At 43.2% G+C, this 18,823-nt stretch overlaps 1 protein-coding gene across 9 annotated transcripts in view; it reads left to right on the top strand.

Moving 5' to 3' along the window:
• Positions 1-18,823, top strand: part of LOC130931032 (ryanodine receptor 3-like) — a 201,207-nt gene that overhangs the window by 33,655 nt on the left and 148,729 nt on the right. For 7 of the 9 annotated variants that reach the window (XM_057859484.1, XM_057859483.1, XM_057859486.1 and 4 more), the window contains exons 5-16: positions 1,627-1,641; positions 1,982-2,056; positions 2,444-2,522; positions 3,766-3,878; positions 5,466-5,565; positions 5,920-6,013; positions 7,723-7,797; positions 9,695-9,851; positions 10,962-11,126; positions 11,413-11,534; positions 14,134-14,314; positions 18,196-18,331. In XM_057859484.1, the coding sequence (XP_057715467.1) occupies positions 1,627-1,641; positions 1,982-2,056; positions 2,444-2,522; positions 3,766-3,878; positions 5,466-5,565; positions 5,920-6,013; positions 7,723-7,797; positions 9,695-9,851; positions 10,962-11,126; positions 11,413-11,534; positions 14,134-14,314; positions 18,196-18,331 (1,312 nt within the window). The remainder of the gene's footprint in view (positions 1-1,626; positions 1,642-1,981; positions 2,057-2,443; positions 2,523-3,765; positions 3,879-5,465; positions 5,566-5,919; positions 6,014-7,722; positions 7,798-9,694; positions 9,852-10,961; positions 11,127-11,412; positions 11,535-14,133; positions 14,315-18,195; positions 18,332-18,823) is intronic. The other 2 variants (XM_057859491.1, XM_057859490.1) reach the window with 1 other exon arrangement.

Raw genomic sequence — 18,823 nt, forward strand, 5'->3', positions numbered from 1 at the left:
ATTGACGTCCATGGACGTCGAAAATTCCCATTCATTTCCAATGGCGTTTCTTCATGTTTGTTCATTCTATTGATGCCAATGTACTTGTATTCCATTGACGCTTATGTAAGTTAATACCATTGACGTCCATGGACGTCCAAATATTTTCCCATTCATTTTCAATGGCAAAAAAAAAACAAAAATTGCCCAAATCAACAGGAAATGACCAGATATCAATAGGACGTGTACCCCAAATGTCCCTGATTGCATTGACGCTTATGGAGGGTGCTGCCATTGACAGCCATGGACGTCCAAATTTCCCATTCATTTCTAATGGCGTTTACTTTGTTTCATGCCATTGATAGGCATGTTTGTCCATTCTAGTGATAGACCTGCGTGGGGCTAAGATTTGTATCTCCACAGAGGAAAGACCAGGTGTAATTTCTCCCGAAATTGCAGTTTCTAGTTACAAATGATTTTTTTTTAACTGACCCCCTCCCGTCGCTCCTACTGGACCCGGAAACGTGACCTTTTTTTTTGTCCTGTTGAAACCTTGACGCCGTCACTACAAATAAAAAGCAGAATATCTACAAAACTGTTGCAGCATAAACCAATTCACACCATTTTTCATCAAAATGGTTGACCTTAGATTGAGCTATAATAGTATGGTAAATATCTCCAAAACGATAGCAGCACAAACAAAACCTTTTACATCACAAACGTTTTGACATCATTTTGATAGACATTTGCATCTGATGGGCGGGGGGCAACTTCACAGAGGTCCAGAGCTTTCTCATTGAAGTAATCTGCTTCTAAGTGCTTTGTAGACTATATACCCCCTATCTAGATGACTCCCTCGAAGACTTGGTTTTATTGCGTTTGCAGCTGTATGTATCTCATTGCATCAAACTCAGTATACCACAACCACGGTGGGCCGGAAGTGGTCCGGAAAGGGCTTCCAATCTGGCCCGCGGGGTTTATCTGCCTGACGGGCATGTTTAAGTTCATTCATACTGTACGTACAAAATCACATGCTTTTATTTTGACGTTGGCGCCTTGAAACCGTAGATTCCCGTGATTGAGTGCGTTCACTGCTGCACTTGGCTTGCCCGCAGTTCATTTGGTTTATTTTCTCTTTAAAACACTGTACTTATCTAGTAGGTAGCGGACCTCTCTGACTACTGCCATTCTCAAAACTATTCATTTGACTGTACCAATATTCAGAAAAATGAATTAAAACTCGTACATGTGGATTTTGATCTAGTTACAGCTCTGTGCATGTGATTGTAGTTCTCATTTACGTGGTACTGTAAATCTTCAGTTTTGAAGAAGTTCTTGCCAAGGTTGTTGAATATTAGTAGTAGACCTCTCTGACTGCTCCCATACTCCAAACTAGGCATTTTTACTGGACCAAAATTTAGGTACAGTAAATCCACAGTTCTGACCAAGGTAACGCACCTCTGTGTGTTGCTGCATGGATGGCTTCCAACACCATCCGTGAAGTGGGCCGGTCTTTCAATGACTTCCCCCTCCCCGGTCCGCCCCTGTTATCAACAACAATTAAGAACAATGGTCATTATGCGCCAACCGTTGCGACAAGAAAGTCTTAGAATAATGAAATTCTTGTCTTACCTTAATGCTTTCTAGAGGCTGATAAGAAAGGTGAGTAAAATAGGACTTTTAAGATGAACAAAAACAACAGTAAAATCCGTCATCCACCCGCATCATGATCGGCTTAGCCGTCACCTGCTATTGTTGACATGACTGACAGTAGTTTAGCATTTCCCCCCCACATTCCTCTTGTTGGATTGCTGGAAAGATGACCCTGCACATATCTCTGGGGGAGATAACCCCTTCCCTAAGATATGTGTGCTGCCCAGCATGAGGCTGTCTTGTGAGGAGCTACTGTATATTGCAGCAAAATTCGGTTGATGCCTAATTGACATAATTGCCGTGTGTGTGTGTGTGTGTGTGTGTGTGTGTGTCCGAATGATGTTCTCAGGCAGCGCAGAGTGGTGGCCACAAGACTCTACTGTACGGACATGCCATCCTCCTACGGCACTCCTTCAGCTCCATGGTAAGAAGTCAACTATATTCAAGGGCGTAGGTTTGCATAGCCTTTTCGGCTTGTCCCCAGCAACTTTGAAGCAACCTTATTTGCATTATATGTCTATGTAGGTCATTGACATTGTCTTCCCATTTATTGTTAGGATAGGATTGTCCCTTCCATTATTAAGTGCTTTACTGTACATTCATGATGTTCAGACTTAGCCCTTTTCGCTTACTGAATGTGGATTGTTTGATTGGCTGATGACTTGCATTTCTTTCAAATGTATTCATGGATTTCTACATGATTTGTTTCCAAATATTTTGATCTGCAGCCTACAGACCTTTTTTTCCAGATAGGGTTTTAGTTGCTGTTGCCGTCAGCGGGTGAATTTGTTTCTGTGTATGTTGACCACAGTACCTTGCCTGTCTGAAGACATCAAGGTCACAGACTGATAAACTGTCATTTGATGTTGGACTACAAGAGGACTCAACAGGTACTTTTTCTCTCTCTCATGGCACCTCCTCCTCTTGATCCGTCTTTTGTTTTTTTCTGAGCAAATTTCCCTGTGCGCCATCACTGTTGATATTCCCAGCAGAGCACTGGGAACAGAAAATGTATTTCTTTTGTCAGAGCTGATTAGATCTCTCCGACACATTTTATAGTCTTGTGTCGTCTTGTTCCCAGTCCAACCTTTTCTTTGCATATTAATGTTTTTTTTTGCAGTGGGCCGTGACAATATATCAAAATGGTGATATATTGTGATACTTTTTATCCCCAAAACGTGTCAGCGATTTCAAAAACGTGCCACTGTTTACACAAAAAGCATTCACAGCCAAAATCAACAAAGCAAGTGACCCGAAACTAACTTTTGGCTTCTGTTGATACCGATAGACGTCCAATTCACTTCAAGTGCAAGGACAAGCTGTGAATGCTGTGTCAATGGCAGCCAGTGAATTAAGAGAGTCAAAAGAATCCATATATTGGACGTCTATGGCTGTCAGTGTCAGGCAAATGAATGAAGTAGGAAATTAGTTCATTTTGTGACACTTCATTTCCTGTTGATTTTCGGTCGCTTCCTTTTCCTTTTGGGGCATTTACTGGTCACTTCAGTTTTTGGTTACTGAACATGAAGTGACTCAAAATCAACGGGAAGTAACCTGAAATGCCCCAAAGTTGACGGCTCCTTCGTTGCCACCCGTCCCACTTCAAACGGATTGGACCTTTGAACCCTTGAAATTCACAGCAGACCGATGGAAAGAGCTGTTTGAGTTGTATTGTAGAATATAGTAAAAATGGTTTCCTGACCCATTTATTGACAATTGTTGTATCGATCCCTAAAATCCAGCAGAAGTAACCTGGAAATGCCCCCAAATCAAGCAGCCCAGAAACTGTTTTTAAAATCCCAAGAAAGTGACGCAAAATGAACTCGTTGCCTGCCAGTGACAATGACAGATGTCTAATTCACAAATATTTTCCTTTTCTGTCTGCTTTCTTCTTTTCCTTGTTGCTGCTTTCTCCTAATAAATAAAACCTCATGAACAACCACAATGGGAGGATGTCAAACTTCCATGTGATATATTCAAAGTGTTCAGACCATAAGGTCACTCGGATTCCTATTCTCCGTGTCAGGGCGGTCGTATCGTGAGGTTACCGGCCCTAATTTGCACTAGATGAATGAGCTGTCGCTTCATTGATTATGTGGTGTCTCACGCGTGTCAACGTGTATCTCATTATAGGTGAGGCTTGTTGGTGGACAATCCACCCCGCCTCCAAGCAGCGATCGGAAGGAGAAAAGGTGCGCATCGGCGATGACCTCATCCTCGTCAGCGTGTCCTCCGAGCGCTATCTCGTAAGTCTCGTCACAATGTCGTGCTCTGCAGAAAATGTTTCCTCGAAGTGCTAAAAGGTCATATTACTGAACAGAAGATGATCAGGCGGTTGCAATTGAATCGATGTGGCTGTCAGTGCTTTTGAAAAGGTCGAGGCCTGTGCTGTTATCACCCTTGTCACAACCTCATCACCCCCTCCGGCGGGGCTTTGCTCCACATTGCGTGATAGAGTTGCACACCGGAAACCATTAGAACACGCTCTCGCTGATCCGCGGAGATGCTCGTAGCAGAAGGGGCGTGACTTTCACTCATGTCAATCTGTCACTTTAGTTGGTGGGGACCTCAGGGCACACAGCTGCCACTCAACAGACTTGCTGGAGTCCCCGTTCTGTATCAGCAGCTCATTTAATGTTGCGAATCAACCGCTAAAGTTGTTCAAATGGCTCCCGTTGTTCCATCATTTCCCTTGTCTACTTTCGACATGTGAAAATTTGAAAAGCGTTTCATTATTTAAAGATGGATTCAAGTCAAGATTTTGCCCATTTAGAAGTGTTTGAGATCAAAAGTGAATTAGGTCCGCTACAACAGAGCCTTCTAGAGAAGTCTACTGCTTTAAGATGGCAGCGAGTCTGTCATTTCGCATCTAATTATAAAACATGTGATATCTACCGTAGCATTATGTGGGTGTTGTTTGTAGCGGCTGTCGGCCGCAGTCGGGTATTATTGGCTTTTTTATCTAGCGGCATGAGTTGTCGTCGGTCCGTTCCTCATTGCGTCCCGAAGACCGCGCTGACTTGGTTGTAGTTCCGTTTTACTTAGAAGACTTCAATACTCGGAATACAGATGTTTGTGAATCGTTCTCGAATCTTCAGAATCAGAATCGGAAATTGCACACACCTGTTGATTTTGAGCCACTTCATATTCATTTGGGGACATTCTCAAGTCACTTCCTTTTCAGTGACGCAAAATTGACAGGAAGTGACCTGTAAATGCCCAAAAAGGAAGTGGCAAAAAAATCACCCCAAAATGGACTCATTGTCTGCCACTGATGGCCATCGATGTCAAGTCCATTTGAAGTGGATGTCTGCTAGTTATAAAACTCATTCCATTTCACAGCAGAAGGGTGAAAATGTTTAAATCTGTTGTTCTGTAGAATATCCCAGAATGATTTCCTGTTAATTGTTGTATCGTGAGAAGGTTATCGTGAGCCTTGTATTGCAAAATCGGTTGCCGCCCACCCACCGCTAGTGCCAATACACGAGATCAGAAGGTCATTTAGTCCTCCTTGGCAAAATACAAAAATGTTGTGTACATCAGGGGTGCTTAGTGGTTTTTTGCTCCAAGATCTACTTTTCTAGGAGACAATCTCCCACGGTCTACCTTAACACCTTCGTATTTTTTCGGATGCCGCGAGCTAGACTCTGCGATCGACGTAATGGGCACCCATGGTGTACATACTACAGAGTGTACAAGTTTTGTGAGCATACTCATGTATTGAGTACATGCTTGATCGTATTCATTTTTTCATTGAATGCTAAAAGTACTGACTTTCTGTCAGCATTTGGTTGCACCTGATGACATTCAATACATCTTTTTTTCCCGCACAGCATCTATCCATTTCTAATGGTAACATCCAAGTGGACGCTTCCTTCATGCAGACACTGTGGAACGTCCACCCCATCTGCTCTGGCAGCAACATAGAGGAAGGTAGAGAACTGCTTTCTCAGTCTTGTTTTCTCAGATACATATATTTTCCCCACTGCTTTTGTATGGCTTTGCTTTAATCGGTCCGTGCATTGATCATAAAAAAAAAAAAAAAAGGAACAGAGAATAAAAAAAATCAATACCGTATTTTTCACACTACCAGGCGCATCGGAGTATAAGGCGCAGTAGTAGTACTGGTTATAATAAATCCACTAGATAGAGCCCTATGTCATGCCATGATTAACCCATATAGGTGCATATGTAAGGCGTATTGGATTATAAGGCACATTTTTGAGAAAATGGATGGCTTTTATAGTTTCCCAGGCTTTTCTGATACTGAAAATTCCTCTCCTATAGGCTACCTGTTGGGTGGCCACGTGATGCGGCTGTTTCATGGGCACGATGAGGTGGTGACCATTCCGGGCTCAGACCAGAGTGAAGAGCAACAGAGGTATGAACGCTAAAATTGCTTGTGCTCTGACATCGTTTTCAGGCCACACGTGGTCGTTAGGCAAGAAAATTCAAATATATAATCATAATAATCTTAATGACCTCATGGGGAGAAATTCTAGTCATCACAGGACTTTAATAAGGTTGTCTTGTTATTTTCATTTCCTGGGATAAGAATAGGGTTCAGTGAATTGGAAGTGGCTCATAGAATCATTCCTGATGAGCTAAAACAGGCCCTCTCATCTAAAGAGGAATGGAGAGGTATAAGATGGTCAAAACTTCACTTGCTTCAACTCTATACGGTGCCTTTGCATGCATCATCAGTGACATCGATCACTTGTGGCTGCCAGCAAGTATTAGGGCGATAGGTGGGTCCCATACTTTTCTATAAGGCAGGGCTACCGGGGTGGGGCGGAGGGGAGCGGGGCCTCCTCTTCGCCCGGGCTGTCGGTTAGGCGGGCTCTCGTCCCGCTCCGCCCTGCGGTGGCCTGTCGTTGTTCTTCTGCTTTCCTCTCTTTCTACCCGGGTGTCCTCTGTGGCCACAAATTGGAGGGGAGGGTGCCGGGGCCCCGTGGTGGCCCTCACACATCAGTTCCACTTTTCTGCACACGTCTGAGTGGGTTCACGCATAACCAGGTGCAACACTCGGGTACACACTCGGGTAATAAGATTGCCGGTACCAGGATTAGTGATCAGGTAACATAGAATAGGATATGTCAACATATCAACACTTACAGGTGATTTGCATAATACTGGTTTCTCCACCTCTCATTGCCAGAATTGTGTCCCTAATCGCGTTTCCTTTTGACTTACCTTCCCTCCTCTTTCTCCCCGGTGACCAGGTCCCCCGCACGGGTAAAAATAATGACGCATAACGATAGAACCGCTATGTTCATAGCGTAGCATAGCATAGGCGTTTGATCATGTATTTCTTTTTGTTGTATGTTCTTCTCTTCTGTCTGCTTCCTTTCTTTCTATCCCCCCTAAACCCTTACCTGTTCGCTGCTTTCTCCTAATAAATAAAACATAATGAACAACCACAATGGGAGTCTATCAAACTCCCATATGATACATTCAAACTGTTCAGATTCCTATTCTCCGTGTCAAGCCAAGCGGCTGAACAGGACAGGTAAAAAACAAAACAAAACTGTGACCTCTGACTTCACAAATTTGAAGGATGAATGGACAAACGTGACCACATGCACACTAGCAGCGTTTTGATGGAAGAATTTAGAGTAAGGTCTTGTAATATTGCCATACTTTACGGCAGTGTTTGTATGTGAATATTCCTCTGAGAATTCCACGCACGCACGCACGCACGCGCCGAATCATCTATTTTTAGAACCGAGCGTGGCAGTTGTGGGAGGCAGGGTTGAATAGTAATTTCCATTTTTGGCTTCTCCTCCATTTGTGCCCTTGAATTTGCACAAAAGGAGCACGTCTCGTATATTTCTCTGAGATGTCGCTCGGAGCGATGTGCCGAAGTCTTTGGTGCCGTGGCTTATCGGGGGACGCGCGTGTCTGTCTGCGAACGCGCCAGTTGGCGAGTCAATACATGTGGGCTTTATTGTTCATGCGTCAAGTATTCTCCCAGTGACTATCAGTGTGACAGATGAATGCCAGCAATGACCTTGACTCTTATAGTGGGGTGGGGATCGTTAAAGCATCCAAAGATTTCATGACCTACTAGTGCTCCTCTTCTGTTAACAGGTTAGTCAACTATGAGATAGGTAAAGCCGGTGCAAAGGCCAGGTCCTTATGGAGACTGGAGCCACTCCGGATCAGGTGGGTTGGATACAAATGTTTTTGTTTTTTTTCTTTTGTCATGGTTGTTGTCGTCAATGCGGTGTTGTTTTTTGCAGCCCTTTTCAATTTTCCTCATTCTTAGTCATATTTTAGTCATTTCCAAATGTGTTAGTCTTCGTGTAGTATTCGTCAAATGAACACTCAAAAGGTTTTTGTCTAGTTTTACTCGACGAATACTCCAAATCCTTTCAAAGTCCAAAAATAAAGGTCTTGATTGGCATACGGGCACATGTTGGAATGTCAACTTGGTGACATGCGCTACGCTAAAATGAATGCTAAGAGTTACATTTAGCGTGTGATGATCACTCAATACAAACCTTTAAAGCAATATTGCACCTTCTCTCTTGCCAAGGTAAGAAAACAAATCTTAACATGTGTTTCAAAACAAGCAAGTCTAGAGCGCAGCTTAGCTTGAAGAACATCATTGTTTAATAATCTTTGGTAGCGAACGTGGTAACCACCAGTCATCCGTGACGGTCAGGGTGGGGGGCGCAGACGCCAGTGCAATGAACATACGACGGAAGCATTTCCGCCACCTTGTCTACTCGTCAGACCAAAACTGGCTTTTGTCGGGTTATGCTCTAGTCTCCTTTTTTAGCTGGTTATTCTGTCGTCGTCAAAAATGAATCGTCGATGAAATATTTTCATGACAGCCATCGTTGACTAAAACGACAAAGCTGCGCTAATGTGACTAGAAGATTTTTTCAAGTGTTTTGCCACATTGCCAAAGTGGTTTGATGACCCTATCCCTGTGACGTCATAGTCAGAGGAGGGGCTAGCGGACAGGCAAACCAGGAAGTTGCTTAGAGCCCCGGCCAATAAAGGGGGCTTCCAAAATGTACTCCTCAGAAACAATTGGTCATTTGTAATGACACCACCCCATTTGCCGTCGCACACTTGACGCTGTCATTGGACCTTGCGTATTTGATTAAAAGTGAAACTTTAGTACGTCATTTTAAGTGGTGTTATTTATTTAGACAAAAATTTGTTTCATTAAAATGTATGAATGCTGACAAAAAAATTTTCTTGATGCGGCCTTAGAAATGCTTTACTTAATGTGGAAAATAAACCCACATTTTTCTGCTGTGCATGGGTTGGGTAAGTGCCCCAGGGATCTGTTCCTTGGAAACGCTAGCGACGTCACTGGTCACAGTGGTCCTTTTCTTGTTCTCCTCCTTCTCCAACTGGAGTCTGTACCCTCGCCGACTCTGTTGCAGTGAGATGTGCTGATCACTGAGCCGACAACACATTTTAGCTTTAGTTGCCAGTACACTCTCTCAGACAGTCATATTTTCCTAACCTTCTACACGCACAGCACTTTCTCCAACGGGTCCTCAGATGTTAGCGTGGTTGACTGCCACGATAACGTTGTGAGTTTGAACCCATACTGGTGAGGCGGGACAACAAGAAAAGGTGGGAAGTGATGTCACAACCATCAAGACTAGTTACATTGCATGTCAATTGTAATATAAAACATGACAATACTACATTTTTACTCCCATAATTTTCAGTTAAAAAAATAATTTTTAGAATTTTTGGTGACATAAGCCTGAAGACTGTTTTTTTATTCAATTTTTATAATGGTTAGATTCTGCCTAATGTAATTGTAAAGTTTTTTTTTTTTTTTTTTTCTTCAGTGTGTCTAATCTTGATTCAGTTACTTTCTTGCGTTTTTTTGCCGTGTGCGATTACACAGCGTAATTAGTCAATGTTTTTAGCCATTTGTTAATTTTTCTACCTAATCGCACAGCACTTGTGATAATTAACAGCCAGTAGCAGTATTGAGATCGAGTACAGTAATTAGTGGATATTAGGCTGTCATGGCTTTTGTGAAATGAAAATCATCCACACTCGCGTGCACAATGTTACAATTTAGCTGGAGCGGGAGCCACATCCGCTGGGGTCAGCCGTTCCGGTTGCGACACCTGACAACCGGTCACTACATGGCCCTGACCGAGGACCGGGGCTTGGTGCTGCAAGACCGAGAGAGGTCCGACACAAATGCGACCGCCTTCTGCTTCAGAGCTTCTAAGGTAAGGTCACACAATTGGTACAAAAGGTTGTCGATATGCTCCCGCCAATAATCCATGTATCGTTCACCATTCAAAAGGTGTCACTGTTTAAGAAAGACAAATGGAAATCTTCTATTAGAATTGTGTCTATGTTAGCTCCCATTGACTGTGCTAGACATCCAATTCATTTTGACTGGACTGGACTGGACTGGACTGGACGTCTCGTGCCGTCAGTGGCACTGAAACCAGAGCGATCACAGCTAGTCTTTCGTGGGCATTGACAGGTCACCTATATTTTTATATTGGCTAAAATAAAATGTGCAAAACTAAGCATCTCTTGAAAACGTGCATAAATAAATACTCAGCGTTTCAATCACTTCAGCCTCAGGCTGGAGCAATATAAGCATTATATCTTTGCGTCTCTTTATCGTGCCTTTGATCTTTTTATGATTGTTTTGAAATTCCATCTGTCTTGTGAAGCGTCTTTGTGTGGCTTGAAAAGCGTTCTAGAAATCAAATGCACTTAAAATATAAATAAATGCACTTCAACAATACTGCATTTGATTGTTCCCACTCCGTACATTCTGTACATTCGCCATAATTTTCCTAGACATGATCAATGACAACTACTTCATCGTGTTTCTTTGTTTCATAATGTCGGTTGTTGGTTTAGGCTCATTGCCTCTACTGCCCCCTAGAGGAAAGGGGGACTAACGACGACGTTTTTTATTTTGGCTTTCACTCGAAAGTATTAGCTGTGTGACTGCGAACACTGAACCGTGTTGCAAGTACAAATACAAATACACTCTTTTTTTTATGTATTTATTTATTTTTATATATATACAGGGTGTCCCAAAAAATGTATACACTTTAGCAGTTGGTAACCAAATTGTATATGGATTATTTGTAGATGGCAGCAGCCAAAGTAAACTAAGAGGAAAGAAAATTCATTCTCACTTGCTACTGGAAGTATGAAAATGCAGTTCAAGTGTGAACGTGCCAAGTTATTAGCTGCAAAAGGGTGTATACATTTTTTGGGACACTGTATATATGTCATATACATTGCAGCTATTATTGTGTTTTACAACGACAGTTTTGACGTCTTCATTTTCCTTCTCCTCCCCCGTACAGGAGAAGCTTGAGCAGATCGCCAAGCGAGACACCGAGGGAATGGGTGTGGCGGAGATTAAATATGGCGACTCACTTAGCTTCATAATGCACGTGGCCACGGGGCTGTGGCTCTCTTACCAAGCACCTGATGTCAAATCTGCACGTTTGGGCCCTCTCAAGAGACGAGTGAGTGTCCTAACTAAAGCGCGCGTCATTCTTTCCTGGTATTCTAGTACCATCAAAATGAATAATTGATTGTGTCTCGGCAGATAAGCTCATTACCTTCAGGGTAGTGGTTCGATTGTAATGTGTGTATCTCAGCCTTGAATGCAAAACAAAAGCTTGCCTCCTCATCTCAAAAAAGCGCACCGACATGGAAGTACCGTTGCCTAATTCAGAAAATATCTCGCATTCATATCGCTCTCTGTCTCTGTCTCGCTCTCTCTCTTTCTCGCTGCCATTTGGACTTAAGGCATGTCTACATTCCGAAGGTCACATGGACGACGGCTTGACTCTGCAGCGTTGTCAACACGAGGAATCTCGAGCGGCACGTATCATTCGCAACACAACGCTCCTCTTTAACAGATTCATCAAGTAAGCGAATGTGCTTCTGGTTCTTATTCGGTAACACTTTATTCAACAGTGTCAAAAGAGCACTGTCATGAGTATTAATGAATATTTATGAGCAGGGATGCACATATTTTTTTTGCCCAGGTTCTCAGAGGAGGACCTGGAGATGTGACTTGGTCCTCATTGAGCTTGAGAGCCGACCCGCCTGATGCGATAAATTTATGACAAGCTTTACTTAGAGCCAATTACCTTTAATGAATTATATGAACAATTAATGCTTGATTAACATCAACTGGCACAACAAAATTGCCATTACTTTGAAGTGAAATGTAAAGAAATAAACATAAAAGCACTAATTCAAAATAAAGGGCATTATGCGGTTCTCACATGAACTCCAAGCCTTTGTAAAAGTGGGATGTTCTCTTTCTTCATAAGAGCTCATTGAACGTGCATGTTTAGCTTTGTGAAATGCGAGCAAAAACACGTTTGTCAGTGCGTGGCGCTGTTCTTCTTTGACTTTATTCTGCCACTTGTCCATAGGGCGAGTGGGGTGCTGTCTGACATGGATAGTTTGCTTCATTGCCACATGCTCTGTTTTTTTCGTGCTTTTCAAAGTTTGGATGGCTGAAATTCTTTGACCCTACATAAAATGCGCTGCTCTTATCAGCAACATTGGGATTCTCACGGCAAATTTTGTACCACATTTCCGTGCGAGCATCACTTGCTTCTAGCCATGGTACCTCCTACAGCCACTTTTGAGCAAAAGTCTTTTTTTTCCCGGTAGCTCCGGTGACGTGTCTCTGTCGTCTGTCTGTCTTTCGATGGGGGTGGGGGAACACGGAAATAATTACTCAGTGGGGCCTGCATCTTTGACATTTTGAGAAGTGATTTTCTCGTGTCCGCCGCAAATACAGTGGTCAGCCATCGGTACGCAAAAGCGTATGGAAGCCATTGAAGGCCAGTCCAGAACGCATGCGCGCATGCGGACCACTCATGTGCACCCCTGTTTATGAGAGATGTTATTAAGTGTCATCCGGCCGGCATCATGACTGTTTTCCTAGAGTTCAAATCAAGTTGTAACAGTTGAATTTTTCATTAAGAGTGTATTTATGCCGCCAAGTTAGTCTATGATGGCGTCATGATGTCACGGTCTGGTATGTCATGCTTACTCATTTTGTCTCTGCTTTTGTCAAGTTGTCATGACAAAGATGATCTCAAACAATGTCAATTTAACATCAAAAGTGACATCATTTCTATGTCAAGTTGTCATGACAGAAAGTAGGGATGCCCCCCGATCCGATCACGTGATTGGAACTCGGCCCCGATTTCTAGCGCCGTTTTTAGAAAATAGGAATCGGATTTTTAAAAATGTACTTTTAAGTGTTAACTCATTGGCTGCCATTAACGGCGATTGACGTCCAATCCATTTTGACTTCGAAGATTGAGCACCTATCGTTTTCAATGGCAGTGAGACATGATCACTTAACTTCCTAAAAAATGAACGTATATCGCTGTCGATGGCAGTGAATGTGTTAAGTACCTACAGTACAAGCAACATAATAATACCGAAGTGTAACGATTAGGATTGTCCCCGATCTGATCACGTGATGGGAAATCGGGCCCGTTCACATCATTTTTAGAAGATTGGAATTGAGTGGAGAAAGATTGGGTTTGTAAGATTTTTTTTCTCTTTGAGGTCTACAAAGACCTACAACGTACGATGTACAACAACATCACACAAAGCTAACAGACAAAAAATGTTTGGCAATTAAATTAATGAATAAATTGCCGAGGAATCGGATCGGCACTCTGTATCGGCAGAATTGGGTGACTCGTACTCGGCTGTAAAAATGTGTCATCGGGAGGGACAACTGTAACAGAAACGGTGTCAAATTTGCATGAAAAATGACACCATCAGGATGTCAAGTTGTCACGGCAGAAACGGTGTCAACAAAAGGGACAGTTGTCATGACACCAGTTGTCACGACAATGACACCAAAAGTGAGAGTGAATGACATCTGTCAAAGCGTTCATTAATGCTCATGACAGTGTCACGTCATAATTATGACGGTCTTATGTTCAATAAAGTCTTCCCTCGTATTGTACTGAACACATGAATCAAATTGCACACGGTTTTATGAGATAGTTGAAATGAACTTCACCAATGCTCATATGGTCATTATGTAAGGTTCCCCCAGATTGTAAAAACGTTTCAATTAAGCCGTGTGTACCACAGCATCAAAGAGCTCAGTCAGCGGCTCATTCATGCATTTCCAAATCGGCCCGCATATGCACCGCGATCAAGGTGGGACCAATACGCTCACTACCTTTACTTGTCATCAGGCTGTCCTTCTTGTGTCCTATGTGTGGAATCGGAAGCATTCGTAGACCCAAACATGTGAGAGTGTGTCAGCCTCCCCTGAGGCGCTGACACACGCACACATCCCCTATCAGCCCTCCCGTCCACAACGACGGGAGCTATTTTTAGCCAGGCAGCGGAAATCAGCATTTCAGCTCGGATGCACCCGTGGGCTTAAACATCACGTTTGTTATCACAAGCTATCTACGGTCGTATTTTGTCTAAACGTGATCAGGCTTCTGCACGTCTGTCTTCCTTTGCTAGGGATCTGGATTGTCTGGGTTTGAAGAACAAAGTGCTCGTGGCTCTTCCCGTTGAGGAGGTGCTCCAAACCCTCAATGACCTCATCACCTATTTCCAGCTCCCTGATGAAGAGCTGGAGCATGAAGAGCGGCAGATCAAGCTACGCTCGCTCAAAAACCGACAGAATCTTTTCAAACAAGAAGTGAGTTTGAGCACGCCAGGAGCAATCCGTACACATATTTTGGTCAACATCTGTTGATGAAAGGTAGTTCTCAGTTTCCACAGATTGGTATCACAGCTGTACGAGATTCGGTACACGATAAATCCATTTTACCAGGTCTACGAAAGATAATACGTCATGTAAATGATACGTAACTTCTTCTTGCAGGAAATTTTTAAAAAACTCGCCTTTAGTGTCCTCATGTAACTGGTTTGCATCCCAACGTGCTCCCTACTCCTCTTTCCGGTCAGGACTCCTACCCGCCCCGCACGGCGCGCCCCGCTCGGCAGGCGAGCGCGCCGTCCAAGAGTCCGGGCTAGCAGCTCTAGCTGCCAGTGAGCTCTCTTGAAGGCATCGGGGGGTTCACATGCGACGCACGCAACGGAAAGGATTGTGTGTCGATGCGTTCATATGTCGAGGTACTACTGTAATCGGCTACCTAGTGACACCTACTGATGTGGAAGCGTATTGCATGATTACCGACCATTGGATAGCATAGACCAGGGGTTTTCAACCCAGTCCTCAAGGCACACTGTGGGTCCTGGTTTTTGTTCCAGCCGATCCAGCAGAGACAGTTGAACCAATGAGGCTTCTGCTAAAACAAGCCACACCTGACTGCAATCAACTGATTGCACTTGTAAAACACCAGATTGGGGAAAAAGTGTTGTCATCTTGTTTGGTAAGAATGAAATCCTGCACCCACAGTGTGCCTTAGTGGAATAGGTTGGGAACCCCTGGCATAGACATTCACCAACGGCACATTTACATCAACTAGGTAAAAGTGGAGGATTTTCCACAGCGCACAAGGCACTACGCCATGCACAGCGGTTGCAAAACTTTATATTATACAAAGAAATTGCGATACGAAAGTCACTCGGGAACAAATTCATTTAGTATCTTGAGGTAGCACTTTATTTATTTCACCAGATGTCTGTAGACTACTGTGACCAGTCTTATGCCAAGTGCACAGCACTGGATCTAAAATGGCATGGTGTGGGAGAACCCTGACGTCCAATGGACCTCTCTCAAAGCCCCGCCTCCTTGTGAAACTTTCAGTGACAGTGATAGCGGGAGTTCAAATTTCTGAATTTGCACTACCACAGCTGGCAATAGACCAAAGTGATTTTTTTTTTTTTTAAAATGAATTTTGTCTGGAACTAGACAGAGGGGGTTGCAATAGGTCCATTCCTAAATGTCCCAATACTTGTATTGTATCCCTCGATCCAGTTTCCGAAGAGCCTCCCTTCATCAGGGTCTCAGGTGAACTGGAGCTTATCCCAGCTGACTCGTTCCAATTACGAAGCACAAAAGCCTTCACACACACATTCACTAAAGCCTTCACGTGATATTTTTCTGGTACGTATGACGGAACCAGGGTACACGGGGAACGACATCCAAAGCAATTTTGCTGCATAAATAAAGGACGAGAACACGCGCATGTTCATGTATTGTGTAGTGAGTTTCAGTCACATCTTGTGTGATTGGAGGCAGTATATTATGAGGCGTCAGCAGCTACGGTGCAGTGTGAAGCTGGCGTGAATGCATGGGAGCTTTCTGCAGTGCCTCCAGCACCCAAATTGCTTTCATCAATTACAAAATGTCAACCGCTTGCCGAGTAGTGGGTAGAGGGAGGTGTTGGGGCGGCTAATGTTGAATATTGAAAGTCTTACCTATTCTCATCAGCATACCAAGATGATTAAAAATGTGTTTTTGCACAATATGGAGAATGGGCAAATTTCATTTTCTTCAATGCTGTTTATCTGTCGGACTTATTTTGAATCCACTTTTTTCCAATTGAAATTTTACAAGCAAACACAAGGTCAATTTGTCACTCGAGACAGCTGACTCTGGATTTTTCTTGGTAATATAAATCATCAGCAATTTCCATTTGCTGCATTTAGCACAGCTGATCACTGGAGATACTTCCACCATTACACTGACACATCATGACACAAACATGGAAGGCGACAGAAGTTAAGCCGGAGGGAGATGGCCATTATGATAGGATATTCACAATAGTATGGCGGTTGAGCGGTTAGCACGTCTGCCGCGCAGTTCCGAGATTGTTGTCTCATCCCGGGCTCTGGCCGTTTTGCGTGTTCTCCCGTGCCTGTGTGGGTTTTCTCCGGGTACTCCGGTTTCCTACCACATCGCAAAAACACGCACGGTAGGCTAATTAAACAATGAAAATTGTCTGCGTGGGAATGGTGGTTGCTCTTTTTGCCCTGCAATAGGCTGGCAAACAATTCATGGTGTACTGCCCACAGTTAGCCGGGATAGGCTATGTCACCCCCGTGACCCTTGTGAGGATAAGACGAGTGAAAGATGAATGAATGGACAATAGTATATTATCTGGTGTGAACGATACAGTACATGGATTTGTTTTTGAATAGACGCTGTAGTTATACATACAGTACATTTCTGTATACTGTACCATTTACATGACAATGGCTACGGGGGCGATGGCGCAGAACTTTTCCAGAGAGCCCTATAGTTTACACGGCGAAGGCTGAAAACGCCAACATTGAAAAAACACTTTCCAGAGTGGAAATCTTGAAAACGCTGCCGTCACCGTCCAAACATTTGACAACGCGTAAGTGAGTTTTAGGTGACAACAGACTTTGGTACTCCGGTACAGCGGGAGGCGATAATGCGCCAATATATTTGTCAGTGAAAGCAAGGCAAGGCAAATTTAGTTGTATAGCACAATTGAACACAAGGCAATTCAAAGTGCTTTAAATCACATGAAGAAAAATCACATTAAATGAAAAGAACATTAAAACAAAGGCAATCGAAACAGGAAATGAAATTATTCATGAAAATCACATTAAATTGAAATCAGTAAAGTAAATAAATCAGAAAAGGAATAAAAAGCAAATAACGTGAAGTTTGAAATATGTAGACAGTTATGGATATGCCGAGGTAAACAAAAGCGCTTTTAGCCCTGATTTAACGGCGCTAACAATTTTAGCACACTTCAGACCTTCAGGTAATTCTTTCAGAGGTGAGGAGCATAATAACTAAATGCTGCCTCACCCTGCTTGGTTCTTGTTCTTCCAAAATATAGGAGACAGACCGGTTGCAGACGACCTTAGGGGTCTAGATGTTTCATTGGGATCCAATAAATCAAGCATGTATTTTGGTCGAAGGCCATTAAGTGTTTTGTAGTATTTTATAGTCTATCCTTTGACTCACTGGAAGCCAGTGTAACCATTTCCGGTGTACCGGTGTAATTTGGTCCAATTTCCTTGTATTTGTAAGGACTCTGGGAGCAGCATTCTGTACTAGCTGCACCTTCCTGACTGATTTTTGATCAAGACCTGTCAATATACCGTTGCAATAGTCCAATCTACTGAAAATGAATGTATGCATCAGTTTTTCCATGTCTTGAGTCAGAAGCCCCTCAGTTCTGTCTATAGTTTTTAGGTGGTCATAACCAGATTTTGTGACTTAACTTAAGATGGCTATTAAATTTTAGGTCTGAAGGGGGTGAATATAGCGATGAACTCAGTGCACACGGACAGTCAGACTGTGTCTTCGAGTAGCAACTTTGTACATGACCTAATTGTGTTCAACAGTATTCAAGAATCTCGTCAACGATACACAAAATGACTCTGCCTGATGACCCTGCCTTATTTGACCGGGACGAAAGAGGAAATGGCAAAAGGGAAGTGTTACGTGCAGGAATGGAGTTTTGGTGGTGCTGCCAGTTACACAGTGGGAATGTGGTCTACATCGGCAAATTGGAGGTTTCGTGCACTTTTGCGGTTCCCTGTATTTTCCCCACACATAAACAGGCGGGAAGTACGAAAGAAAAAATGTTTTCCGTTCTCTACTACATGTCGGTTGGCTTCCATTTGTAGGGCATGTTGACACTGGTGTCGAACTGCATAGACCGTCTGAATGTCTACAACAGCGCGGTGCACTTTGGAGAGTGTGCTGGGCCAGCCGCCGGAGAAGCCTGGAAAGACATTCTCAACTTGCTTTATGAGCTATTGGGTAAGCTATAACACCATATAGCACGCGTGCAATTCTTTGCAGCGACGTCCAGATAGAGCCACGCCGACTTGCTATTTAACCTTCCACACACTGAATTCAAAGTTGTGAGGATTCAGAAAGGTACACTCCTAAATGTTTTGCTCATCTTATAATACCGCATAAATTCAGTGCCCTGCCCAATGATGACCGTTTTCTTTTACAGTGCTCGACTTTTGCACCCTCATTTCATCGCAGATTACAAAAAAAACAACAAAAAACATATTGCTATGTAAAAGACTTCTTCTCAAAAGATTTGTTATGCTAATCAATAGAAAAACAGGCTTATTTCCATCCTTCCCATATGAAATAAAATGAGTTTATCACTAGTAGACGTTCAACTCCGTTTGAATTGGGACAGAGTGTGATCGCTGCCATCCGTCCTACTTCAAACAGATTGGACGTCTGTGGAAGTCGGTGACGTCACGGACAGGCAAAACCCAACTGGGCTGTTCA

Source organism: Corythoichthys intestinalis, chromosome 15 (genome assembly GCF_030265065.1).
Source record: "Corythoichthys intestinalis isolate RoL2023-P3 chromosome 15, ASM3026506v1, whole genome shotgun sequence".
NCBI lineage: Eukaryota > Metazoa > Chordata > Actinopteri > Syngnathiformes > Syngnathidae > Corythoichthys > Corythoichthys intestinalis.